We start from the raw sequence: 26,724 nt of genomic DNA on the forward strand, positions 1-26,724 counted from the left end.
GCGCGTGCGGGCGTGACGTGGCGGCGGCGGAAGTGCGTGTTGTGTGTGTGTGTGAGTGTGTTTTGGTCGGGGCAGAGGCGGCGGCGGAAGTCGGCGGCGGGGCTGGGTGAGGCACGGCTGCGCCCCCGCCCCTCGCCCCCACCGAGGAGCCGCCTCCCCTCTTACCCCTCCTCCGCCCACCCTGCCCCGGCGAGCCCGCCAGCCCCGACCGACGGACGGACATCGCTGCGGCGCCGCCCCGGCTCCCCCACCCCGGCCAGGTGAGGAGGCGGTGGCGGCGCGGGGGGGTCCCGGCGGCGGCGGGACGCGCCTTGTCCGGGCTCCTGGCGGCGGCCGTTCCCCCGGCGCCGCGGGAGCGTCGTGCCGCGGTACGGGCGGCCGAGGTGGGCAGCCCGGCGTGCGGGGAGGGGACGCTGCTCTCTCCCTTCCCGGCTCAAAATGGCGCCCCCGGTTTTCCCACTTCCCCTTATTCCTGTGCCTGGAAGGGAGCCGCGGGGGAGGGGAGGTGGCGGCGGGGGTTGGAGGGGCTGGGCCCGGGAGAGCGGGGATCCTCCCCTGCGTGCGGGCGCTCCTGCAGAGCGGTATCGCTGCCTGGGGCCGGCCGGGAGGGCTGTGCCCCTCGAGGTGCTTGTGAGATATGGAAGGGGAGGCTGCGTGATGGGTCCCTCGCTTTCCCTTTCGCTTGCGTCTGGAAGAAGGACCGTGAACTAGGTGGGAAGTAAATTGCTCCCGACAATGCGTCGCCATCGAGGGGATCGCGACAGGCCTAGTATGCTGGATATCTTCTGCATCGCACGGAATTGGAACTAGACACAAAGCTGGGGTAGGGTGGAGGAACAAACCTAAGCTTTTTATGCTGTAGAGGAGAGCTGAATTGCGTAAGATCTATCAAAATGTTCCAAACAGGGCCATGAAAGGCTGTTCTCTCGGCATTTTTAGTATTTTTTTCCTACCTTACATCTCTTTCAGAGCTTGGAGGTGGCAATGAGAGGCTAAACAGCTGTTTAAGCAGCAGAAATTAATCAGTTTCTTTCATGTAACGTTCAGGCAAAGTAAAAATCATGGATTTTTTATTTTTTTCCAGTTTTGTAGTGTCTCTTCAGAGTTACAGTCATGCTTACCTACAGATTGCATGTAGGTATTGTTCTTCCATAATGGGAAATGTCAGGAAAAGGTAGATGGTGGCTAGAGACAATGGTATTGTAGTCATCACTTACATTTCCTGTATGATAAACCAGTTTATCTGAAAGTAATTGGTACCATTCATCATTCAGATGAGCTTATGAGATGGCTATTACCTTTAATTGTAGGGCTATGATTTTTTTGCAGCAACTGTGTTGATTCACTTGTTTAACTTATAGTCCCATTATGTTTCAGTATGGCTTACATATGATGATCATTTTGCTGGTTATCTCTGTCACTGTCTTGAACACTGCAGTAAGGTGCCACACTAATTCTGCTGAACTTGGAAGGAAACTTCAGTTAGTAGGAGTGGCTAATATATAAGCCTTTGTAGTTACTGCCTTCTAAAACGTTCCAAAAAGTCCAATATGAAGAAATTTAAAGTAGATAATAGTTGTAGCCTCAGCATTGTATGCTTTGTGTCCGTTAATGCAGCATACAAAAGTTTTAGTAAGAAACAGTGTTGTTTGCTGTGAGATATAAAAGTGGTGGAATGTTCCAGTTTTAAATTTATCGTGAATTTTTTTGTGTGGCCTTTCTATTTGATAATACACTTAATCACATTAATTGTAGGAACAGTGCTCACTGTCTTAATCTCTTCAGTAGGCTGGCTTTTGTCACCAGTGTTACTTTGATACTTCTGTATTAGCTGTATTGTAGTTGAAAATAGACCAGTGCTTATGCTTACATGTCTGAATTATGCCATTAAATTGAGAGTTTGTAGGTATTGGCTGGGGCCATTGGTATTTTGTACACAGACTCAAGCATAATAAGATTTGTGTTTGATCTGTTATACTTAGGACCCTTTCATAAATAAAACTCAAGACTCTCCAACAGCATACAAATTTCTCTTCTGGAGTGAGAATACCCAGCATCCAGTAAATTAGTTGGTGGGATTTCCAGGAGTACTTGGCTAATAATATACTCCAGGCTTTGTGTTCTGGCACTTCAGCATGGATCTGCTCTCTCATGGGGGGAATATTCAGGAGAAGAGAGAAAGTTCCTACTTAGCAGAGTGACCTATGTATTTGTACTGCCCAAGACTGCAAAGTAGAGTTTTTATGTTAAACTTGATAAAAGCAAGCAAATCTCCCTCATTTCCATCCATGTGAAGCCATCCATCACAAAATTTCTATAGTATTTTCTTTAGCAGATTTTTATATTAGTAGGTCACTTCTGTAACTCCCATATGTATTGGTTTAAGAGCTTCTTCCAAGTCAAGCAGTTGTGTACTTGCCTTCATGTAGCTGAATGAAAATGTCTTACCCAGCTTTTCTTTCTTTACATATTCCAAACATATTGATTACATTGCATACAAAATCAGAAGGGGAGGAGAAAAGGAGCCATATCAGTGGATTTTTTCCTCAGGAAATTTTCACCAGAGCTGAGTTTGCAGTGTATGTGTAGGGTACTGAGTGTGCTATTCCTCCTGGGTTGTATTTTACTGATGAATTAAGAAATAGTAGAATTAATGTGACCTGAGACTTGGAGTGTGCATGGAGGACTGTAGCATTGAAATCTACTTCTGAACCTTTGTGAGGCACTGTGTGCTCAGCTCACAGATGTGAAAATACCAGGCCAAAACCATTCTGCAGTGGCTGTGTCAAACTGCAGTACTGCTTCTCTTCACATCAAGCAGGTACTTCTCTTGTTTCTTGTGTAAGTTTGCTGCCATGTTGTGAACTTCAGCTACAGAGTTTTGGCATCATCTGAAACTTCAAAAGATTATGATTTCCATATATGCTGATAGAAGGTGTTAGTGACTTTTTTAATATGTCACAATCATCTGGATGTGCTCTATCAGGTTTTCAGTCTTGCATTTTTTTATCCTGAGCTGTTGAAAAGTGGGTGGTATGACTAGTAGGATTCATTATTAATTTATTAGATGTATTGATGTGACTGTTGAATGAATGAGGTTTGCAGTATGTTTCTTAGATGGCCTTCCTGTCAGGTCCTGTGGTCTGCTATCAGCTTGAGAGCTGGTTATCTTTGTACATGATATCTGACTGTCTAGAATGATTTCAGGGGAGGGATGCTGTAAGAATGTAAACTTTGAGGGTCTCTGATAACTACGGCTTCTGTAGCTTGGGCATCAATAAAAATCAAACTAGATATTTTTCTTGACAACCTGTGTCAGCTTTGTAGTTTTGAAGTAGTTTTGCCAGGGGTAGTAATTACTGTTTCATGAGTGATAAAAATCTGAAATAACTACCAGCCATAAATGCTCAGGTGAAATTGATAAATATTATGAAAGTTAAATGTTCTTTTCTCATACCTCATTTTGCTCTCAGTATGGAAAACAGCAAGCGAAAAAATCAGTCGTAGGGAGTAACCTGTGCAGTGACTTGATTTCCTCACTGTGTGTTGTGTGTCATCTGGAAGTCACTTGCTCCCAGGAGTACCAAATCACACAGTCATTGGATGTTGTCCTTATGTTTTTATGAATGCTGCAGTCTGGAAAAACATGGGACATATTAAGATTAAAGGGTTTTAAATTATTTCATGGCTGTCCAAACACACTGGAATGCTACAGCAAACAGATGGGTTTTTTTCCATTTTAAAACAAAAATAACTTAATTGTCTTCATTATTTTTCCAAAGGAAAAGATAAACAAATGGCTAACAGTATTCTGAACCACCTATATTTTGGTTATGCCTTGCTGCATTCTCTATTGTAGTACAGTTAGGGAGAGATTAACTGTTGTCACTGATCCATTTTTATCCAAATCACTCCACAACTTCTGAAGCATATTTCCACATCATGGAGGGGGGAAGAGTCTTGCCTGAGAGCCAACGCACTAGTAGTGCAAAATCGTTTTATGGTGTAAGGATGAAAGGTCTGATATTTTTAAAATAACTGGATCTATTCCCGTATTCTGAAATACTTCACCAAAATTAGTTTAATGAATAAGAGTTGTAGTATAGAATTAATGTGGTCGTTAATAGGAACGATGGTAGGATTTGCAGGGGCTTTTTTGCTTCATTCTTTCACTGTGGAATACTTTCACATGTTTCTAAGAATATACAGCTAAAAGGTAATGCTTGATAGATTATGTTGCACAACTGAAATGTTTAAAATATGTATTTTTTAGGGTGATGTAATAGTGAAATGGAACGCAAACTCAGGACAGAATGCAAAATCGTTATATTCTACCTCAAAGGAAGGAAATTATTTTGAGAGAAATGAGAAAAGGAGGAACCATGAGCAAATAAAAGTGTGTCTAAGATGCTGAAAATAGTTTTTAAAACCTGTATTCTGTTTACAACTGGAAATAAACTACCTGGTTTTCAGCTGTTACATTTTTCTGTAAATAATGCTAAGATTTTTGTTCTCATTTATTCCTTGAATATTAGCTTGAAAGGGAGTATCTTACTGAAGGGTAGAGTTCTGCTAGACTGCTGGAATGCTTTCCAGGAAAGAAAGTTCTTCAGGACTTGGGTTGAGGGAAGGGGAGAGCTAGGAAGGAGAAGGAAGGCTTAGCATCTGAGCTAGGCCTGTAGCAAACTGGAATGCTCAAGTGCCTGATCTGTGTTTGAAACAGGAAGGTGGTTAAAGAATACTGCTTGGTTTAAAATGTAGTTGCTTTATCACAAGGAATAAAGAACAGGAAGTAATTTGAAAGTAATATGTTTGCTTACTTTTTTGCAACATATGAGTTAAAGCCATTTTTTTGCATTAGGAGCATGTACTCTAACCTGACTCGCATCCTAGATGTTAGAAAAGCTGTATCCCTGCAAAGTGTGCTTAATTCAAGTAAATGATCAGCTGGAGCAGGACAAAATAATGAGCTAATTTTAGAGGTCTTTTGTTTTGTATCTACTGTTAAGTGTGTAAAAGCATAAATATTAGGGTCAGAAGTGGTACCAGCAGAGTCTAAAGGCCTTCCTTTCAATATGAATAAGTACTGTGGGTGGGGTTATTTTAAGCAGCTGGAAAGAAGAGTAAGCAGACTAAGTGATACACTGTTCATACTTGTTCTTACCAAAATCTCTGTTGTTAATACTGATCTAGGACACGTATAACTATTGGAAATAGAAATTTATCATTGTATGGTAGTTGTCTGGTAGTTTGTGCAAAGTGGCCTGGAATTCTTACTGGTCAATTGGTTTTCATATGGAAGGCTTCACTTTTGCTTCTCAGTACAGTTGTTAATTAGAGAGGATATTAATGGTTTGCGTGTGAAGATCTGTACTTTTATGTAAGGAAATTGTGTTTGATAGGTGGGATAGAAGTGAATTGATGAGCTACACTTGCAAAGAAGCTGCTGTGGTGTTGGGTTTTCCCAAATTGCTCAGTTTTTTAGCATCCTTGAGCAGTGCTGACTTTGGAATATTGGTTAGCAATAGCATAATTATGAAAAGTTATTCTTGCTTGTCATTGTTATTCTACTGACAATTTGAAAGTCTAAACCTGTTGTCTTATATATCAGTCCTGATTTGTTAAGAAATAACAGGAGACTGAGGTCTTGGAAAAAGCAGCATAATTGGATTTTAATGTGCTAAGTTGAAGCTTTGATGGGAAGACTAGGTGTTAAAGAAGATAACTGGTTCATGTATCATAATTCTGGCTATAGTTGACAACTTAAAAATGATGGTACCTGTAGTCTGGACCGTTGAATTTGGTAAATACTAGGTGAAGTAATACATAATACATTGCATTAGTGAATGAGACTTGTCTTACTTGGTTTGTAAATCTAATGTACCCACTGTCTTTTCACAAAATAGGTTGTTACTGGCAGAAGAACCAGGATTCAGATCTCAGTGGAACTTGCTTTCAAAAGCTGTTGAAACAAAGGACTGCTTTCTAATTTGGACATGGCTAATCGAGGAGCGACAAGGCCCAACGGGCCAAATGCTGGAAATAAAATTTGCCAATTTAAACTAGTACTTTTAGGAGAGTCTGCAGTTGGCAAATCAAGTTTGGTGCTTCGTTTTGTAAAAGGACAGTTTCATGAATTTCAAGAAAGTACAATTGGAGGTGAGAAAATTACCCTGTTAATTTGTTTCATGTTATGTGTGTTTATATCTTCCATGCCCTTGAAAGCCTTTAATGTAATGTCACTTCTAGAGTGGCTCATTGACAGCAAGGATCAAACCTGTGTCAGTAATTGAGAACTATAACTGAGTTAAACACAAACATCCTTTTCAAATGGAGGTAGTAAAAGGTGTCTTGAACTGCATAGTTTTGAAACCTGGACTAAATGTTACATTTTGTTTGTAAGTGGGTGTGTGGATCTTTTAATTGTGCTGCATGTTTAATGCATAAAATAACTGCTTAGTAAGAATTATGAGCTTAGTTTCTATGAAAAAAACCTGAGCATTGCATCTTCCATAAAGCTTGTGTTTGTCACTTAGGCATTCTGACTTTGATTTTGGAGAACTTGCTGCATTTCTGGATATATTTCTGTGTTAGCAATCACAGAATTTATTGTGCTGTTTTTCCATTCTGTGACTTCAAACAAAACAGGTGCTGGCTACCAGAATTTTTAAAAAATCTGTTTAGCTTTAAACAGCTTTTATCACACTCTCTCCCTTGGCAGATTTCTTAAGTTATATTGTGTTTTGGAGTTACTTGTGCTTTGAGCTTATTCCTCCTCGGATAGATGTAAATGTATCCTAAAACTACCTAACAGCATACAGACTTTACAAAGTTTGGATTTTGTGAATTGATAAATACTCTCCAGTAGCTGCTGTTGCAGCTTGCATGAGTCAGCCTGTTCCATTGTAATATTTATGTGAAGGCCTTTCAGTGGTCTGTATGTGTCTTCACACACCAACAGTTGTTGAAATGTAAAAACGCTGGAAAGCTTACAAAATAAATGGAAGCTGAATTTCATTGCATACTTCTTTTGCCCTATTTCTAGCTGTTACATGTGTTTATTTTTTCTATCTGTCAGCATAAATAGACAACCACATATTTTCTACTTTAGCAATCTTGCTAATGCATACTTTTGGCTTTGTGCATTTTATCGTGGCTTGAGAATAGGTGTTGGTATGAAAGTTTCTGCATGCTCTGATAAACAGCTGTGTGGTAATACAGAGAACATTCTCAAAGATGGGTTGTGAATTAACCTTCCAATATCACCAAGGTCTTTAGTTTAGAAAAACAGTTAAAATTAAGTAAAATTCATTGTTCCATTTCAATGATCTCAAAATTCATTTAACCTCTGTTTAGTTTTTTCTTGTTTTAGTATTTGGAATAACCCAAACCCTGTTACACTGATCAAAATCTAAACAAAGGTTAAACAAGAGCCTAAGTTCAAGTTTATATATATAAAGTTTAGTGTAATCTGTATTAACTTGTGCCTCTTCTATATCAAATAGAAACAAGGAAATGCTATATAATACAGCTGAGAGCTGTTACATGCAGCAATGTTGGGATTCAGAAAAGTTTTCTATAGAGAAAGCTGTCTAACTCTGTGGCTTGTAGTTGCCTAAGGCATAATTTTCTTTGTATACAGAAGGGCCTTTTAACAAAGAGAGGCTTATGTGCATTGTGAATCTGGATAAAAACATCTGAAAGGGAGTGCAGTGAAAGGCAGACATGTTGGATGGTGGTGGTGTGGTTTTGCCACTTCAGACTAGTGTAGCAAGGCCTGTTAGTTGCTTAAGACAAAAGTATGGCTGTTAAAGATGACAGACTTTCAGATAATTAACAGATGATTAATTGTCAATTCACTATGGCCTTGGGAAGGTCGAAGAAATTTATCTTTTTTGCAGAAATTAACTGTCATTTTCAAGTGGTTGAAATGTTACTTTTGACAAAACCAAGAGGATTGCAAAGAATGGACCTCTTGTTTAATTCTCTTTCCTAGTACATACCTTCATTTATGCAGAGTAGGTACATTTCTTGTTAAGAGAATGTCTGCGAGAACTTGAAAATCAGCTTGCTTAACATCTTGTCTCTGCCTTGGAGAAAGACAATATTGAGCTGGTTCTGGTGAGAAAGCCCCTTAGTTTAGTGCAGAGTGTATGGTGTTTTTCCACTCTGTTTCGGTTCTGGGCTGCTTAGGGAGCTGCCAAGTGGAGCCTGTTTTTCTAGTGTTCGGATATGTAGCATTTAGAGAGATTTATGTTGATTTAACATTGGAACATCAAAGCTTTTACCTTCTCCAGCCTGCCTGCTCATCTGTGATGGATGCTAATACCCCTGAAGCAGGAGCACCTGACCACTTAAGGAGTCAGCTTCTGGTCACGGTTTAACCCCAGCCAGCAGCTAAGTACCATGCAGCTGCTGCTTACAGCTGAGACAGGGACACTTCTGTATGCTAGTTACAATGTCCTTTACAGAGCAAGATTGGCTTCACTTTGGTTTCTGTAATGAGTTGAGTTGAAGGTTGGAGCAGTTTTGGAATGATTCATACACTATGATGTCTCAGAAGTATGTAGGACAGGATGAAATCCCAGGTATGCAAGTGTTACGGATCAGTGTCTCTTCAGCCATTTGATTTAAATTGGTCACAGACCATCTGTGTGCCTAGTGATCAGAGCTCCTGCTTCAGCTAAGTAGTGGGCTTTCCTTAGTTTAGTTTTTAATATGGCTTTCTATGCTGTGTGGGCACTCACCTCCATACTTCTGATTGTACCTTAATCTGAATGGAAAAATTTTACTAGTAGTAACTGTTTGAAAACGTGGAATGAGTTAGTATTTTCTCTAACTGGAAGACCATTATTTATGGTAATGCATTCAGCCATAGTAGCAATGGCTGCAAGTTTTCCTGAAACTGCAGGCTGTTGAAATTGTGCTGAAATTAATTCTTGAGATCACTTGCAAAGTCAAAAATATAGCTGCTTTGAGAATAGGAAGTTACAAGAAGTTCCTCTTTATTCCAGACCTGTTAGCTAAGGCAAAGTTGTTAGGAGCTGAAAATCAAAGTTTTAAGATGCAAATCAAGTAATACAAATATCTAGATTGAAAATATCTGAACTTTTGGATTATAGCATGATGGGATGCTGTTATTGGTACTCTAGTATCCATCCTGCTTCAACAGACCATATCTAGAAGCTTTAAGGAGAAGGCTTATGGTTACTCAGATTCACTATAATGAAAAAGGGAATTCTTTCCAACTTTTGCTTTCTTATGTCTAACTTGAGGAAAGTCCAGTTGTTTAAATAACTCCTCTTTGATGATCAGAGTCAGGCTGTCAGCATTTTGTTTGAATAGATAGGAAATAATGATTGCATCAAACCTGTTGTTTTTTAATAGTAGGCTATAAATGTTTTGCATCTCTGTGAGCATAACTGTATATGAATATAGAGATACAAGCAAACTTCTGGTTTCAGCACCTCTGTCTTTTTTGTAGCTGCTTTTCTAACCCAGACTGTATGTCTGGATGATACAACGGTAAAATTTGAAATTTGGGATACAGCTGGGCAAGAGCGGTACCACAGTTTAGCACCCATGTACTACAGAGGAGCACAAGCAGCTATAGTGGTATACGACATTACAAACGAGGTAAGTGCTGGACTAGGGATGCTTAAGGGGGATTTGGGCGTTACCAGTCTTGCACTGATCTTTACGTATTTTTTTTCCTCACTGACTTGTGTAAATCAGTTCATCATTTTGTAGAATTATAGAATGGTTTGGATGGGAAGAAGCCTTTAAAGGTTGTCTAGTCCAACACTCCTGCCATGGGCAGGGATGCCTTCTGCTGGACCAGATGGCTCATTTCATACTGCACTGTGTAATGTCAATTAATTTGTGTCTAAACTTTTCTGGCTAAAAGACTATTTCTAGAGTTGGGGTTTTGTTTGTTATTTTTTTGGTTTTGGGGTTTTTTTGTTGTTGTTGTGTTTTGGTTTGGTTGTTTGTTTGTTTTGAGGTGTTTTTTTTATTAAAAAGAAGGAAAAGAAGAGGAGAAATCCTCTTGTAAAAATGTTTCTAACCCACCATTAAATCAGTTCATGGAGTTTGAGCTTTTACTCTCATCACATTGCTGGTGGCACCTTTATTTCTGATAGTGCAGCCATTATTTTAATATTGTATTTTTGCAAATTTTGATTAAGGATTGGAAAGGTAGCACAAGCTATTGAGACTAAAACTGAAGGTTATTAGATTTCTTTTTATTTCAACTTGGATGAGTTAAGCTTCAGTAGTTTCTGATAAAATTAGACTTCAAACCCAAATCTCTCAAAAAAACCACAGAAATCATGTACCATAATGAACAGTCCTCAGTAATTAAAAAGTAATTTTGAGGCCTTCTCAATGTAGCTGTTCATACACTTGAATCTTCCAGAGAAACTGAAATTCCTGTTTTCTCTCTCAACCACTTCTTTCCTTACTCTGTCTACACAAAGATCTTCCTACCTATTTACTTCAGCATTATCCCAGCTAAGCACAGTTGAGAACTAAGGTAGGAATGTTTAATTTTAAAAGCTCAGTTGGCAATTTGGAGTGTGCCTTTGGACTAAGGTAGCAGCCTTACACTGGCATTTTGTGCTTGAAGTGTAGATAACAGAGATGGGGATAATAGGTGAGTACAAAAGGATGATAAAACTCAGTTGCATCATTTATAATCATTAACAGGAGTCCTTTGCCAGAGCGAAAAATTGGGTCAAAGAACTTCAGCGACAAGCAAGTCCTAACATTGTAATAGCTTTAGCAGGAAACAAAGCTGATCTAGCTAACAAAAGAGCTGTGGATTTCCAGGTATGTACATAATTTTTGTTCATAAGAATTGCATTTTGTTTGAATAGATAGTAAATAAACCTACAGGGAGCTTAGCCTATCTAGTTATTATGGAGGTCATGCTGTTAAATATAAATGTCAACTGAGACTAATTAAATTATACATGCTACTGAAAAACCTATTTCTGTACAAGTAATGTGGAGGAATAGTCTTTTTGGAATAATTAATTTGACTTTGAGGAATAATTAATTTATTTGCGTATCTTTAAGGCTAATTGAGTATCTGTTCTTTGATGTGACCTCTTTCTGTCTTCTACCCAAAATTACCAGTAACTAGAGTTTCAGTGTATGAGATAGCAGTAACTCAGTGCAAACTGTTCTGTCTGGCTTGTCAGCCAGAGAATTTTGATTATCATATGATACAAAGCTGATTGATGTGCCTAACTTGCTTAGGTACTGTTGAAGCAGTGTTGAAATTTTAATTGAGCTTTTCATGGTATTTCTTTTGGTTTAGTGATTACAGCTGTGCTCTCACTGGTGTAAATTTTATCTTCTAGAAAGTTTAATCAAGTCATCAGAAGCCTTTAAACTGAATTAAACTACCTGCAGGTAGTTTTGGTCCATTCATGATTGGCTGAATTTGAATTAAGATAGTATTTATTAGTCAGTAATTTATGGTTTTCAATCTGTGTTTGGGGTCACTGTTTGAGATACAGCTGCATACAGTAATGAATCCTTTTGTAACTATAGAGAGTTGAATTAAAAGGTTAGCAGTGGTTTAGGTATTTTTCTGCCAGTTTTTTAATTTTATACTTCTGTGACAGTTGACAGGCGGCTTTGGTGTTTTATGAAAAATGGTGGTATTTAAGAAAAATTTCATACATGACTGCAGTCAATAATGTAATCACATTTAACTAACAAAGTAAACCTACCTGTGCTATTTTTTGAACAATTACAATCTTAATGCTTTTCAAATGTAGGGGAGGTTTGCTACTGTGGATTTGTGGGCTCCTTGTGGGCTTGACAGGCCTTTCTCATTGCAAATCGAATATTAGATTTCTAAGTATTTGTTAATGTGTTGTTTCAGATAGAATTACATAGATCTTATCAGGTGTCACTTAATTATAGAGAGTCATCAATTATTCTTATGATCATCAAAGGTGTTCTGTAATTCAGCTTTTTCATGGATTTCTTATTGAATGCAAAGGCAGTTACATAATCATAAGAAGCTGCAGATTCTCAGCTGAATTGACTAATAAGAAGTGGCAGAAATAGTATGGTTCTTAAGAGCAGTGTATCAGATTAAAATTCATACTGAAAAGGGAGGTAACATGGCAAATTACTGATTACTGCTTATTTGCGGTAATTGTGAATTTATATCAGGATAATAAAACTGTTCTGATCCATCTGCCTCAGTGGTTGAAAGATTCAAGATCGTTCACAGACTGCCTTTTTCCAGGGTAATAATGGACTCACTGACATTTGATGGCACTTTTGAAGCTTATTTGTTCTTACTATCAGAGCTAATGTTCTGCATTGGGGTTATCTCTTTCATAAATATTTTCATTTATTATTTAGTTTTGTCTGAGATTTTTCCACCTGGATATTTTTAAGATTAGTAGGGATCTTTAAGATTCCACTTAAAATTGTTTAACTGATTGGTGAAATTGTAACTTCTCCATAGCTGGTGTATAAATTTGTCAGAGGAGTGTTTCCACAAACTGTCTTTCTTTCAAAATGCTGTAGAGATTGTTTTTTTGTAGCAATTTAAAGTACAGTGTGTAATGATTGTATGAATTTACTTCATAAGAAAAAAAAAAAGAAATGTATTCTTATTTTAACTTTCAGGAAGCACAGGCTTATGCAGATGACAACAGCCTATTGTTCATGGAGACGTCTGCCAAAACATCTATGAACGTAAATGAAATATTCATGGCAATTGGTGAGTTTGTGAACAAAATGAGAACTTTAAAGGGAATGGTTTTCATGAGATTCAGACCATGGCAATCTTCCTAACCTAAGATCTCTGTTTTTCATGTAAATTATTTTTGGTATTGAAGTGTTCTTTCTCCCTTTCATTTGTTTAATTTTATTTAAGCATCTATCTGAAATCCAAAAGCTGTGCCAAAGATGGCAATGTGTGCTTAAATTCAGTGTCCAAGTTATAAGTAAAGGATGTTGCATGTGAAAAGTAGATCTACTCATATTTTTAACTTAACATAATCTTAGGGATTTCTGTAAAGATGCTAGCATGTAGTAGTAAGTATAAACCAAGAACTTTTGAGTTCCATTGATACCCAAAATTGTATTTAGTTGTTAATAGACTTCTGAAAGTGGAAGAAAAATACTCATTTTTAGGCTGGCCACTAATCTATTTAGTAGTTATCTTAATTATAGTAGATGCTTTCCTAATGGGTAGTAGTAATGTATAGCATCAAATAACCTTACTCAATCTGTTTTGTTTTTTGCACCTCTCTAACCTGCTTTATGTGAAAAAACATCATTGATGTTAAAATTAAATGTTTTTAAAGAGGTCTTAATCTTCTACTTTCCAAACCAGGAGAGCAGGAGGTAGTTTTTGGTGTCTTTCAAACTTCCAGCAGATGCAAATTAAATTATCAGCAACACTTTATAAGAAGTACTTGCTTCATATTAACTGTAAATAATTGAAAAAGGGGGATAGACACAGACACTTAACTGTCTGACAGGAAAGTATATTTTTCTCATAAATGTTCAAGATAGTCCTGCATTTAATGATACAGAAATGCTCAACTGTACTATTCTGGTGAAATTTCAAGATTATGTTTAATGGTGCAGGTTGCTTCCTGTTCAAAAAAATCCCCAAAATCTGATTTTTAAAAAAATTTGTTACATCAACAGTAATTCTTGCCTCCATATTTTAATGAAGCCTATAAAGTAAATTTGAGGGAAAAAATGCCCAGTTAGTAACTGTGTGTTTTGTCTGCAATGTTTTTTGGCCATCTGAGAATTTTGCATCAGTGGGGTGAAATTCAGCTTTGTCAGTGCATCAGAACAAGATATGTACAGCAGTAGACTCTGAATGGAAAGGTTATGAGGTTATGAGTATTGCATGTAATTTGGAATGGCCTGCAAAATATGGATGCAATCCTCAGGACCATGTATAAATATGATCTTAAAGCTGAGAGAAAATGAAAAATGAGAATGTTGAAAGAATTGTTGGATGTAAGCTGCAGCTGCTTCTAAATTGACTGCTGCAGCACTCATTCAGAACTCCCAGTTAAAAATTCCCAATGCTAATTCAGTTCTAGATACAGTTCTAGAATCCAAAACATTGCTCTGAAGACATTTTTCTATTGGTGCATTGACCCTTTGTAGTGGCTCAGCAGCTTAGTACTGTGTGGATTCTTGGATTTTACCACAGAACTGTAGAACAGCCCAGCTTGGAGGGGATATCAGAGGATCCCTGTGGCCCACCCTTTTGCCCAGCACCCTGAGGTTATCTGGTACCACAGCATGTTGATGTCTGCTCTGCTGTTTCTTGGCTGGGTTTCATTCATTTTAGAAAAAGCTCTTCTAAAAACTGACCAAAGTAATTACTTTGGAGTGAAACCATTCATCCAAACTATAGAGCAAGGGTGGTTGTTGGGCCCTGGTAAGATAGGCCCATGGAAGTCCTTTTGTGTAGAACTTAGCAATTTTCTGATGGAGAGAAATCCAGGAGAAGCTACTGCTCAGAAGGGTGACAGCTTTCACCCTTATTTTTTGTGTTAAGACTGAGGAGGAACCTTGGAGCTACAAGGGCAACAAAGAAATTACCAGTCAATTGACTGATAAGAACTGAAGAGAAGAGACAGCTTTAAAAAAACAGGAGTGGCTTGATCTGGTGTTGAGGGCCATTTTATATGTTGTCTGCAAACACTTATACTGGTTGCATATCTGGGAATTATTTGACCCATTTCTGTCTGTGTTTTCTGCCTTTTCAATGTTTCTGTATCTTTTTGCACTAACATCCTGATCTTAAAGCCTGTTCTGTGTGGGTGGATTCCCACAAGAGCTGTCATTTACTGGCATAGCACACCTGTGCAGATACATTTTACTGCTCAGGTTACCAATGCCATTTTACTCCTGGAAATCATAAAGTAGCTAATCATTAAGAAGTGTCTTCACTTCTTTTATTACCAGTGCACCGAATCAAATCAGATTATATAATGAGTACACTGATATGCCTATTATGTGTTGTTCTGTTTACTCAGGTGATTTAATCTTAGTAAAATCTCAGGTTTAACTCTTACTTCCTGTTCACCTTACAGCAAAAAAATTGCCCAAGAATGAACCACAGAATGCAGGAGCCAGCTCTGCCAGAGGAAGAGGAGTAGACCTTACCGAACCCACACAACCACCCAAGAGTCAATGTTGTAGTAACTAAAAGATCAATTGCTTTAAACTGTTCTGAATATTCTTCTGCTTCCTAACTGTTAATAACCATGGAATTGGAGTGCTTAACCTGGTCCAGTACAGCTTCCAAACAGCGAAGAGACTTACAATAATAGTCAAGTTCATGATACAGAGTTTTCTTTTCACCTAAAATTTTAACATGCATGTATCCACCACTGGCTGTAATGTTTCAGCAGTAGAGGAGAGATGGAGGCGGAATAAACTTCCTTCAGTTGAAAGGTTTTAAAAATCAGTTGTTATTATTAGAGGTGTAGAAGAACTACTTTCTGTGGACCTAATTGGCCAGTTCCTGTAGCCTCAATACTGATCACTGTTATAATAAATAGAATTGGGTCTTTTCATAATTCTCAATTGTGCTTTAAAACCTCCTTAGAAACAGGGTCTAAAAATTACTTAAACTTATTTGCAGTATTGATGCAACCAGTTGTTTCTGCAGGTATCCACTGTTTAGTTACACATTCCATAGGTTAATAATTTTATTACAGATAATACTTGCATTAACAATTTTAAGAATTCTATGCTTGCCAGAAAGTGGAGTTTTAGTTGGTACACTGTATGTAAATTATATCAACCCAGTTAGTTATCTTAATGAATTAGTGATGAATCAAGTCTAACTTCATTTCTAATCTATTCAGAGGGTACAGACCAGTAAATTCAACTCTACAACTTAGGATATGGGGTTTTTTGTCCTCTACAAACTGTAAGAGCTCTTCAAGTAAAACCACAACAAACTCGGTGTCTGTGACTTCTTTCTTGTTTCTGATCATTGCTGGCCATTACAGTTTGTTTTTCCCCTAAGGAAAAAAAATAGTGCACTAACGATTATGTACATCCAACTTGATTTTAAATTTGGATATTAATGTACTGTAAATAGGTACTCTGCATTGTAGTCTACATTTGTTTAATACTTTCTGTAATATTTAAGAGTTGCTTAAAGGTATACAGAATGTACAGTTACTTAAAGCTAACTTTTTTCCTCTCTAATCAAAGGGGGTTCTGAGTTCTTCCTTTATGGCTAGAACAGTAATAAATGATGCTCCTGTATCTGTAACATAAGTACTGCTGTCTGTCAGTAATGAACTTTGCAACTTTGTTTTCCAAAGTACATTTTATTTTGATCAGTCCAGTATATTGCACTAATTCTTTTAGTTATTTTCATTATATGAAATCTACAAAGTGTGTCAGAAGAGATGAATTAGTCTATTTAAATGTTGAACTGATAGAAACTTACTTGTGCAGATTTTAAATTTGCAGTAATCTGGGTTTAGCAAGAAAAATGACAGTTCACCAGTGTTTAGTTTTATATTGAGGTGCTCAGGTTTGAATAAAGTGGTTTAAAAAAATTTTGATTACTGGTTCTTATTGGGAGTTTCAGGAGGTTTTACTGCATTTGTACAGTTCCAGACAAGATGTCTGATTCACTGTATGGGTCGGCATTTAAGATGCTTTCAATAAATTCATGGCACAGCTAAATATAAGCTTGTCCTATATATATATTGTGGCACTCCAGTTATCCTGTATAAATCTTTAAATGTTGAGGTAATTGGGTATCTTATCACATCCATTTAGAAGTATGATCAAAATAGTAATATTGTCTCTTGAACCTGCAGCTAATGCAGTCTTTGCCAGTTGTTCACAAGGTGACTTGTTGCATTGCAGTGTCTCTGAGCTGACTGTGTCTCCTCTGCAGCTTGTGATTTGCAATTGATTGGGTACATTTTTGTGTCTTTTTCAAACTGTGGTGGTGGTTTAGAACCCAGTGGTGATACAGTCTTTAGCAGTTCTTGACCAACATCACCTGCAGTTTGTCACAAAATGAATTGGAGTCCATTTTTTTCTGCCAGCTGTGTATTTGAGTCAGAATTAGATGGCGTGGTTTTGTCTGTTTTGAGGGCATTTTCATTGCTTTAGACCTTGATGCCAGCACATTATTTTGCAGCTGCTTATAGCTGTGACTTGGACCTGTTGCACAGAAAGTGTTGGTTTCTTCTTGCTCTGAAGTCTCACTGTGGATGAAAACTTGGATAAAAATTTCTGTTGTCAAACTGAGTTCTTCAGAGTCACCTTGTGTGTTAGAATTGGAGCAGTGTATCTCTGTTCTTTGAATTTACTTCATTGGTACTAAAAAGAGACAGTTCTGGATTAGGTTGATTTTTGTGGTCATGGGTTTTCTTATTAAGAATTCCATTTTTACTATGCCTGTAATTCTTCCCAGAACATTTTCACTGATTTTGTTTCAGGTTGCCTTTTGAGTCACTCTGAAAAATACTTTGATTGGAATAAAATAGCTGTATTCTATCTTGCAGATGATTAATAATGCTTGAGTCAGTAAAGTTGTCTCCAGTAAGGGATACTAGACACTGACATACGAGGTCCTGTTTTGTTGAACAGCATTCATGCATTCTCAAATAATGAGTGAATGTTAAGAGTTGGTGCAAGTACTTCAGGTAATCCATAACCCCTCGAAGCCCGTTAGAAGTCAAAATAAGAAACTGGCAAGTAACATTTATAGGGACAGATGCAGTATGAAGTACAGATATAACAGATGTTCTTTTTACTGGAGCTCTGTGATGTCCAAGAGCCCTTGTAGTTCTCAGGTATCCCTCTACAAATCTGGTTTATTAGTGCTGATGTTTCCACCATTCTGAAGTGTTTTCTCTCACATTAGAAGTGCTGTGCTCTTAGGAGACATGACTCTGTTTTTATGTAAGACTGCACGTACATCATCTGAAGTTTAAATAGTATTTATAGCATACTGGTTTTTTTAAAAGATACTGCTGTTACAGTATCAGCGTTTTGTTAAGGACTGGGAAAAAAACCTAAGATCACAGTTAATAATCTACTTCACAGGCAACAATATGTCCATCATTGAATCTGTTTCTGGTTTTACAGCAAAGTTTTCTGTGGTTTTTCCCCTTCTATTCTTAGAAGACTGTTCTGGAATCTTAAATCACTTGACTGCAAAAAAACTCTTGAGAGGAGTCTTAGGTGACATTTCATTCAGCTTAAAGTGCAGTCTAATATGAAAAATATGCACTCTTGTCAAGGTGCAACTTCTCTATTTTTCTCAAATACTTCTCCTATGAGAACATGTGCTTTCAAGTGTCTGAATGAACTCAGCAAGAAGTTTCAGCTCAAACTGTTTCTGGCAGCCTACAAATTCTAGTACTTGAAAATAATTTGGACATGATGTAGGATTTACTGTTTACTTACAGGATGCCTTAAATCCCTTGGTTGAGGCACCCAAGGGAGCAAGAATTCTTAGTCGTTATGGGAAGTTGAGGACTAATTTCTTGGCTTTAGTAGGAAGAGGTATTTTCCCTGTCCCTCAACATTTCTGAAATCTGAGAATTAAAAGTGTTAGTAATTGCAGCACTGCGGGAGGCTGGTCATGTCAGATTTGAGTGCAGAGCATTAAGGAAAGAGCTCTGAACCAAAGTGCTGTGTAGTTTGAGATCCTCTGTGCCTGCCCTGGGAGACCATTTCTTGTGTTAGGGGAGGTGTTCAGTCCCCTCCGATGTGTTGTCATAAGGGTAAAAGCAATGCCAGGCAGAAGGAACTTCCTTGGGATGTGGTGACTTTCTAGGCATGAAGCTGGCTGCAGTGTGTTCATTTATATTGTATTTTTAATAACATCTGGCTAGACTGGGGCACAGATCTCTGAAAAGGGTGTATGAGTAGGCATTGTGTACACAGTAATTGTGTTTCTTGGGCAGTATTGGCATCATCGAGTGTAGGAGACAGCTGAGTCTAGTCTGTGAAGGCAGATTTCTTCTGCCTTAAATCAGAAAGTGATTCAAAATACCAAACTGAAGGATGCACCTTTTTAATTAATTATAAATTTTAGATGCCTTAAATTGTGCTCTGTATGTTTCCTTGTGCTTGTTTCCCCTTCCTTCCTCTGATTTCCATCTTCCATTTTCTAGAAGAATGTGTAAAATATCCTTTAAACCCTTGGAGCAAGACCACCAACTGTATGCCTGCCCAAGGCCATAATATAACCCATGTGGAACAATCTGACTGCAAGAAAGAGTAAAATCTTTAATCTTAAAGTCTCTTTTGAATGCAAGTCTCTCTTGTCTGCAAACCAGAGACAGGGCAAAAGAGTCAACAAAACTTAGCTGACCTATCAATATGGGACTAAATGAAGAAGATGGCCCATGTCACCAGCTCCTGCTCCTTGTATCTGACCATCCTCTTTAGTTGCTTACCTGGAGCTGAAGAAACATGTCTGTACTTATGTAAGAATGCACTCCTTGGGGAAAAATGGAAGTTGATGTTGCGTGAATGCTTTCCTTTGATGTGGTACATTTGGTGGAAAATTAATTGTATTAGATTAAATAAATGTGTATTTAGCAGTGGTTCAGAAATGTGGACTTTAATCATAAAAGATTTAAAGTACCTGTGATGAACTTCAAACCTTAACTTGTTAGCAGAGCTTGAATTTATGTTATCCTTAATTGCAACCAGCATGAAACCCTCTCTGTAAGGAATGGGTGAGGCAGGTAACAAGACCCAGAAGCAATTTGGTAAAGAATTCACCCAGCCTCAGTTCTTGCCTTCATCAATCTCTTTGAAATAAAATATGTTTCCAATAAGGTGGAAACAAATGCCTCTGAAAACACTGCAGCCTTTTTGTGAGTTAATGCTGTATTCCAGTAAAGGTGTGACTGCATTTCCTGAAAGAACAGGTGGGCTGGTGCTGAACTACCTGTTTTGATACCTGTACCAGTCAAGGTCACATAGCTGCAGAAAGCTTATTTGAGGTAAAGTACAGCTGTAGTAGCAGCAAGCATTGAAGAATGGAGATTATGGGATACACCACAGTTACCTAGAGCAGTGTCAGTGCATGATAAAGTTGGTTTACAGTGTTTCTCAGGCTGGCAGATGAGGGCAAGTTGTTCTTAAGGAAAAGTATTTTTTCAATCTGGAATTGTTTTTTTCAAATGTAGAACGTGATTTTTTTTTTTTTTTTTTTTTTGTCTTGACCACAATGAAGTCTCTCAAATGGTTCTCCCTTTTTCTACTGATATTTGACCCTCTTCATTAATTTTGGTCAAATTTCATATGGGGAAATATGAAGAAGTCTTACAAGTTGCGTGAATGCACACATCACAGAAGAAAGAGTGCCTCTGATGTCAGCTGCAGTGTCAGCCCACTCCTTACTAATGCCAAGGAGAGTGATAGAGAAGTGATGTAGTGCTGGGCATGTGCTTCAGGCAGAGGCTGGAAGAGAATGTAGCTGCAGACACAAATCCATTTGGAACTCTTCACCCCCCTGCTTTTTTTTATACATGCTCTGCTTTTTTTTTCCCCACTCTACTTGTGTGCTCCTTTGTGGGAAAGCAAGTATCTTGCTTGTAATCTCACAGCTGTTTTACCTACAGGAGGGTGCTTAACTGGTAACAAAAATTACCAGGTGGGAAGATACAATGACTGGAGTTGCCAGTCTGCAAGAGCTTTTCTAGTGTCCGCTGTAGCAGGGGTGGGTGAAGAAGCATTAGGAATGTATCATAGTTTCTGATTGTAATAAATAACTGATTCTGCACTAAAGAAAAGCAAGGTTCTACTTCATAAGGAAACAGGTCTGAATAGTTCTTTCATAAGAGTAAAATACAACAGATTCCTATTTCAGAAAGTAATAATTCAGATTATTCCCTCAAATTATGTTTTCAATTTGCTGGTAGCAAAATGTGGTGACACTTAGTCCAATGAAACAAATTAATTAAAAGAATATCTTAAGCATGTTTCATTGATAGAAGGACTTGGAATCGTCAAAAATCAGAAGCCTGTCCTAAAGTGATGACACTTTAAACCTCTTGATTTAAAAAGAAAAACAAAAACATACTATTCTTATAGAGGTGACTTGTGTATTATGGAATATTTCCTATGTCTTTTACGTTAGTAAATTGAGTTAAATGCTTTAATTCAAATATTGTGCTCAGGCTACTTATCTAAGAAGCTGAATACTATTGATACTATTGTCTGATAGCAGTATCAGTTGTGAGGGAATTGATCATGTCTCCTTCATATTGTCAAGCTAAAGGAATTGCTGCCTTTTATCTCCAGATACCAACTGCCAACAAATGTCTAGATTAATTTAGGCTTGCTTTTTGCCTTTTTTTTTTTTTTTTTTTTCCTTAATTGGATGAAGGGAAAAAAAATCCTGGTGTGGAATATACTTACCTATAATAGCAACGTGCAGTAGCCCAGCAACACCTTTGGCTGTCCTCGCTAACGGGCTGTGTGTGTTGTTTTCAGGATGTTTTCTTTCTTCTTCCCCAGTGCCATCCATCTCTTCTCTAGGAATTATTTTCCCACTGAACAGCCACTCCAGTGACCTTTGGAAACCTCATTCCTTCCCAGCTGTAAAAATCTGCATTCTCCAAAAGGACTTAGCATACGCTTTCATAATAGACTGGTCTCGTTGGTCTCCTCGTTGCCTGGTTCTTCTCTTTTTCCCTGTAATCTGCTTGATTAGTCTGGCAAAATTTCTAGAATTTGCTCTTTGTCATTTTTATTTTTGTGGGAGGAATCCATGTGAGAAAGCTGTTTAAGAAATAGAAGTGGAAGCTTTGCTACAATTGTTTCTGTAGCTGTCACACTGTGACAGCCATCAAGAATCTGCAGAAAGCATGTATCTGACCTACTTTCATGGTTGTCCAGCACAATAAACCTGTCTTCCATGTCTCTCTGCCATGTGGAATTTTTATCTTAGCAAATCAGTAATGCTTTTATTAAAGAATTATTTACTTTCTTAGAAGTACCGGGATTGTTGATATTGGCAAGATCACAAAATGTGGGAGTGGGATTATCCACAAGGAATTCAAGTGAGTAATGAACCTTCTGCCTGTGTGTCTCAGAGAATTTAGCATTGTAGAATTTCGGCCCTGCAAGGACCTGACTCTAGTCAGCACCAGCTTCTCTACCTGTCCTCCAGCCAGAGCTTGTGGCTTCCCCCTGCCCCCTGTACCTCCAGTTCTTCCTCTGCAGCTCCTTGCTCCAGTGTCCCCCATCAGCTCAGTCTCTCTCGCCTCACTCTGCTCCCCCCAGTGCTGTTCCAGGCCTGGCACCTGGTGCTGCCAAGCCAAGGATCAGAGCTGTAGAGCCTCTGAGCAAGGTGTTTCCTGACAGAGCCCTGGTGGCACAGAGGGACCTGTCTGAATTTACTGCCTGCACATTGGCATGTCTCTACCTGGCATGGGCAAACTGATGCTGCTTTCTAAATATTGTAACTTGCTCTGGTTTGGGCAAACTGACAAGAATGAAAAGAAGCACTGCTGATGCCATTTCAGCCAAATTGCCAAGTGGTAGTTTAAAACCTGACCGTCTTGGAGCTTCTCTAGAAAAAAAAAACCTTTTAGCTTAATACATTCAAAACAACATATTTTCCAAACCCTATTCTCAGGAACAGCTAAGCCATTTTACCTAGAATTTTTTCCCAAGTGATTTCTGCTTCAGGCTTGGAAAATTTCAGTATGAACTGCTGCTTGCATAACATCCTCTCCCCCTAAACCAGCACGTGATATACATGCACAGACACCATAACACAAAATCCTGACACCATGTGAGCAGCTAAGCTTGCCAGCCTATACTTCATGCATCTACTAAGTATGAAAACACAGTGTTTATATTCAAGTTGATTATGGGTTTTTTTTAGTATCTAGCATTTATGGATGAGAAAAATCAGACAAAAATGCATGTGCTGTTGTATTCTCTGTTACGAGATTTCTGTCTTAGTTAACCTTTGTTAACTGCTGATAATTCATCACCAGGGCAAAGGAAGATAGTTTAGCAGCAGTGTATTTTTTTTTTTTGGTCTCACTACTTGTCTCCATCACCTCTGTATTATAAGGATTTCTGCAGTTTGTGTTTCAATGTGTGCCTCTTTTCTGTCATGGCAGTTAGATAAAATGTTGTTAAAGTCAAAGCCCTAACCTCCTTTAGCTGAAATTAATCCTAATACATCTTAATGAATTAATGAATCAAGAGCCTCTGATCAGCTGAGGTAGATCAATTACAACATATCTTCTGATATTATGCAGAGCCACTTAAAAACCCTTTATGACAGTTTAGATAGCTTATCCTTCCAGAGGTGGCTTGCAGCTGGCTACAACTCTCAATCTGCTGTAGGATCAGTTTATAGGAAAGTGTCTCTCTATAAGAGGTGAACATCAGACTCCTCTGAAAATGCTGCACCTCTCCAGCAGGGAAAGGTGAGGAGGTGCATGGGTAAAGCTGCTTGTGCAGATCCCTTTTCCTTTATTCTGCATAATTTGAATTTGAGACAGAGATGTCACAAGACTTTTCAATGCTTTCATTACAACGATGCATTCAAGCCTGAGAGAAATTAGGACTAATGTATACAAAACACCTGGTAAGCTATTTTTTGTCAGTCTTTTATATAGTAGCCCATTTTATGTTTAGTGTATATAAAAGCCCCTTGGACTAGATACAGGAAATGGGTAACTTCCAGCAAAATGTTAGTTTGATCTCAGCAAACTGAATTTCTTAACACACATTTTACATGGGTTTGTATCTCCATAAGTGGCTGTAAGTGCTAAGAAATTACATTTTCAAAGCACCAAAACAGTCCCAGTTAATTACAATGTGTAAATAACCAGGATAATATACATAATAATTCATGTAGCAGGATAGGCTGTAACTCTTTAGTTGCAATAACTTTGCTTATAATTATTAAAAGGGCAGCCCTGATGTTAATTTTTTATGCTATGCATAAATTGCTTATGTTAATAGCTAAAAACCTTGTAAAGATATAAAATAAGAAACATTTGCTTTGCTGATCTCTAATGAAGTAAAAAGATTAGTCTATATGTCCTTCTCTCCTTGTATGTCTCTCATCAGGAACAAATACAGACTGGGAGGTTTTTTGCTGTCAGGTTAAAGGATAACAGTGAGATACTGACAGCACAATACACCAAGCTAAAGCACTGCCAGCCTCACAGTGAAAGATAAAATTCAGCTTTCTAGCTCACTGCAGTTTCCCTGTGCCTATTTAGGGAGCCAAAACCCAACACAGTTTAATGTTCTGAGATGAAAATAGAAGCAGATAAAAAGAAATTAGATGTAGAAGAATGGGGAGTGAACCACAGTTTGAGATTCTATGTGTTTTCAAGGGCAAAAAAATTGTATTTACTGTGTGTCATAACAAAGAGCCTCCTGGTCAGAGCTTAGTCTGCCATACACTGGCCTGTCTAAAAGGGGCAGAATGAGGCAGAGCATGAGGCTTATATGGCAGATGATACCATTGTCTCAGTAAATCTCATATTTCTGGAAAACCTTTCTAGCTATGACACTTGGAGCTGCTTGCTGTTAATAAGGTAAGGCAAGATTATTTTCTGTTTCTGCAGTTTGGCACTACAATCATCATTTTTTTAATTACCAAAGATGGAAGATGTTCCTGAGCTTTGAGGATGGAGGATCTGAGTTGTATCTGAACAGACAAGTCCCATATGCAGTTATCTCCCTTTGACACATGTTGTTCCTATCTCCACCCAGAGAGAGCTTCTTCCTCACTTCCCTTTGACACAGTCAGAACTTAGCTTGCACAATCTCCAGGCCTGAACTCCTTCCTCTCTTAGGTTTGGGGGTTTTATTATTTGCTACATACTTGTGGTCTTAGAAAATGGTGACTGTTATTGATGCTGAAACCAGTGCTGGAAAGATGCCTGCCTGCCTGCCTGCCTGTGGGTGATGGGACAAGGCAGAGAAGGACTGTGGGATGTAAAATGGAGGTCATGGTCTCCCTGAGTTTCTCATCAAAATATTATCATCTAGTACATATAAACAAATTCTTGCTGAATGAGCACCAGCTTCCTTGCCTGTCTTTTCCTGCTTTCCTGATGTACTTATTTACTTATTGCTCATGTCTCAGGTTGTGCTTCCCTCTCAGTCCTCTCCTTCCCATGTGCCTGTGACACCAGGACATGGCTTCATTGCCTCCACACCTTCAGAGCCCAGTTCTTGCAGAGCACCTCCCTTGGAAAACTGTGAATGCATCACACCCACATACAGCAACCATGACAGAGACTCTCATCATGGCCAGGACTATCCCTGAGCTGCAGGGTGCCTGATGCCACCAGCATGTGTCAAGGAGCCACCCAGGGTGGGCAGTGAGGCATCAGCACTGGTCTGGTGCAGTGTGGCTGTGCAGCTCATGCCCTGCTGCACAGCTGGAGCCACCCTCTGCTGGGGGATGCTGCCTTAGCAGGTCCCAGGTTCACGTGGTCATCTTTGGCCAAAGCAGCAAAGAGCAAATATTTTACATGAAAACCCTTACAAAGCCTTCCTTAAACTCATATAAGGCCTCTGAAAAAGTCTTCACATGAAAAAACAAACTAATTTGCTAACCCAGGAGCCATGCCCTATACCTTCCAGTATTTTTTTATCAGAACTGATCCCCTCATTCTCTAAAACCATCCACAGAGGGAATGGTGCAGAAGGAGCAAGACATCTTCTCCCAAGTGAGTCAACTTAGGTGTGCATGTATAGCCTACTTACTGCATCCCCAGAAGCAGTGATGCAGCTTCAAGAAAGTCTAGTTATGACAGGTGTGGGAAGAGATAAGGGCAAACTTGTGAGTCACAGGAGAATGCCAGGGGCAGAGCCTGCATTCAGGACTTGGAATCCTGTACTCCCACCTGTAAACCTGATAGTAGGTAAGAAAGAAGGAAGTGATCGATAATTAAAATAATTATGGAATAAATTAAGTTAATTAGTCTCCTTATTTGTCTCCTAAAGTGTTGTCCAAAACTGGAATCCCGGGATTCCAGGCCCTCTGGTTTTGTGCCACCCTATAAAATAGGAGTCCCCATCATTAGGTCTTCTTGGGCAAGAGTTATAATTTGTGACACTGTCCACTTGTGCAGAGCTGCAGCTCCTCAACTGGGAGGAAGCATCAAAATGGGAAATGGGAGTAGTGAAACAACGACAAACCAGCTCTTTCTACACTCCAGATATTTTGCAGCTCTTCCTCATAGATGGGTCAGTCTCAGTGAGGCAGAAGTAGCAGTTTGCTATCTCCCAAGGGCCTGTGTGGGGCAGAGAAGCCGTGAAACAATGAGTGAGGATGGTGAGCCTGCCAGCCTTGGCACAGGAGGTGAGGGATGTGAGGGTTTGGGGACCCACAAAGAAAGCTGTGGCAGAAGGTAGAAGATGGGTGGTGATAATGTAACTGTGCCTTCTGCACTCCTGCTGACATCCTGCCTCCCTCACCCCACAGATCCCCAGCTGGGGTTGGTGCTGTACTCCTGGGGTTGCTCTGCATTTTTCACTATTACAGTCAGTCCAAATGGAAGTTTTTAGTTGTTTAGTTTCTGCTGCTCGTTGGCAGTGGTGCCTATGGGTGTGTCTCTAGTTCCTGGAAAATCTAGGATTTCCAGGTGGTCCCTCATACAACAGATATGTAGAAGGCTCATGACTGGGTTTGCACAACCAGATGTGCTTAGGCCACTGAAAC

General features: G+C 38.9%; 3 protein-coding genes across 5 annotated transcripts in view; 1 reads left to right on the plus strand and 2 right to left on the minus strand.

Moving 5' to 3' along the window:
- RAB5A (RAB5A, member RAS oncogene family) lies at nucleotides 1-21,937 on the plus strand. Of its 3 annotated transcripts, none has more exons than XM_054650265.2 (6): nucleotides 1-260; nucleotides 5,907-6,159; nucleotides 9,485-9,636; nucleotides 10,708-10,830; nucleotides 12,657-12,750; nucleotides 15,101-21,937. In XM_054650265.2, exons 2-6 carry the CDS (start codon nucleotides 5,997-5,999, stop codon nucleotides 15,214-15,216), a joined length of 648 nt encoding a protein of 215 aa, XP_054506240.1. In that variant the 5' UTR covers nucleotides 1-260; nucleotides 5,907-5,996; the 3' UTR covers nucleotides 15,217-21,937. The 3 variants fall into 3 exon arrangements, with proteins under 3 accessions (XP_054506240.1, XP_054506246.1, XP_054506253.1); XM_054650271.2 differs by lacking the exon at nucleotides 1-260 and adding an exon at nucleotides 574-711; XM_054650278.2 differs by lacking the exon at nucleotides 1-260 and adding an exon at nucleotides 676-823.
- The window catches only part of EFHB (EF-hand domain family member B), a 54,318-nt gene that overhangs the window by 25,328 nt on the left and 2,266 nt on the right, over nucleotides 1-26,724 (minus strand). The window lies entirely within an intron of this gene.
- PP2D1 (protein phosphatase 2C like domain containing 1) overlaps nucleotides 16,503-26,724 on the minus strand; it is a 12,818-nt gene continuing 2,596 nt past the window's right edge. Inside the window, 8 exon segments of the mRNA XM_077174698.1 lie at nucleotides 16,503-16,882; nucleotides 16,885-17,043; nucleotides 17,208-17,251; nucleotides 17,472-17,859; nucleotides 17,862-17,889; nucleotides 21,567-21,624; nucleotides 21,626-21,740; nucleotides 21,743-22,001. Of these exon segments, the coding sequence (XP_077030813.1) occupies nucleotides 16,773-16,882; nucleotides 16,885-17,043; nucleotides 17,208-17,251; nucleotides 17,472-17,859; nucleotides 17,862-17,889; nucleotides 21,567-21,624; nucleotides 21,626-21,740; nucleotides 21,743-22,001 (1,161 nt within the window). The 3' untranslated portion in view covers nucleotides 16,503-16,772.

The sequence above is a fragment of the Agelaius phoeniceus genome, chromosome 1 (genome assembly GCF_051311805.1).
Source record: "Agelaius phoeniceus isolate bAgePho1 chromosome 1, bAgePho1.hap1, whole genome shotgun sequence".
Classification (NCBI taxonomy): domain Eukaryota; kingdom Metazoa; phylum Chordata; class Aves; order Passeriformes; family Icteridae; genus Agelaius; species Agelaius phoeniceus.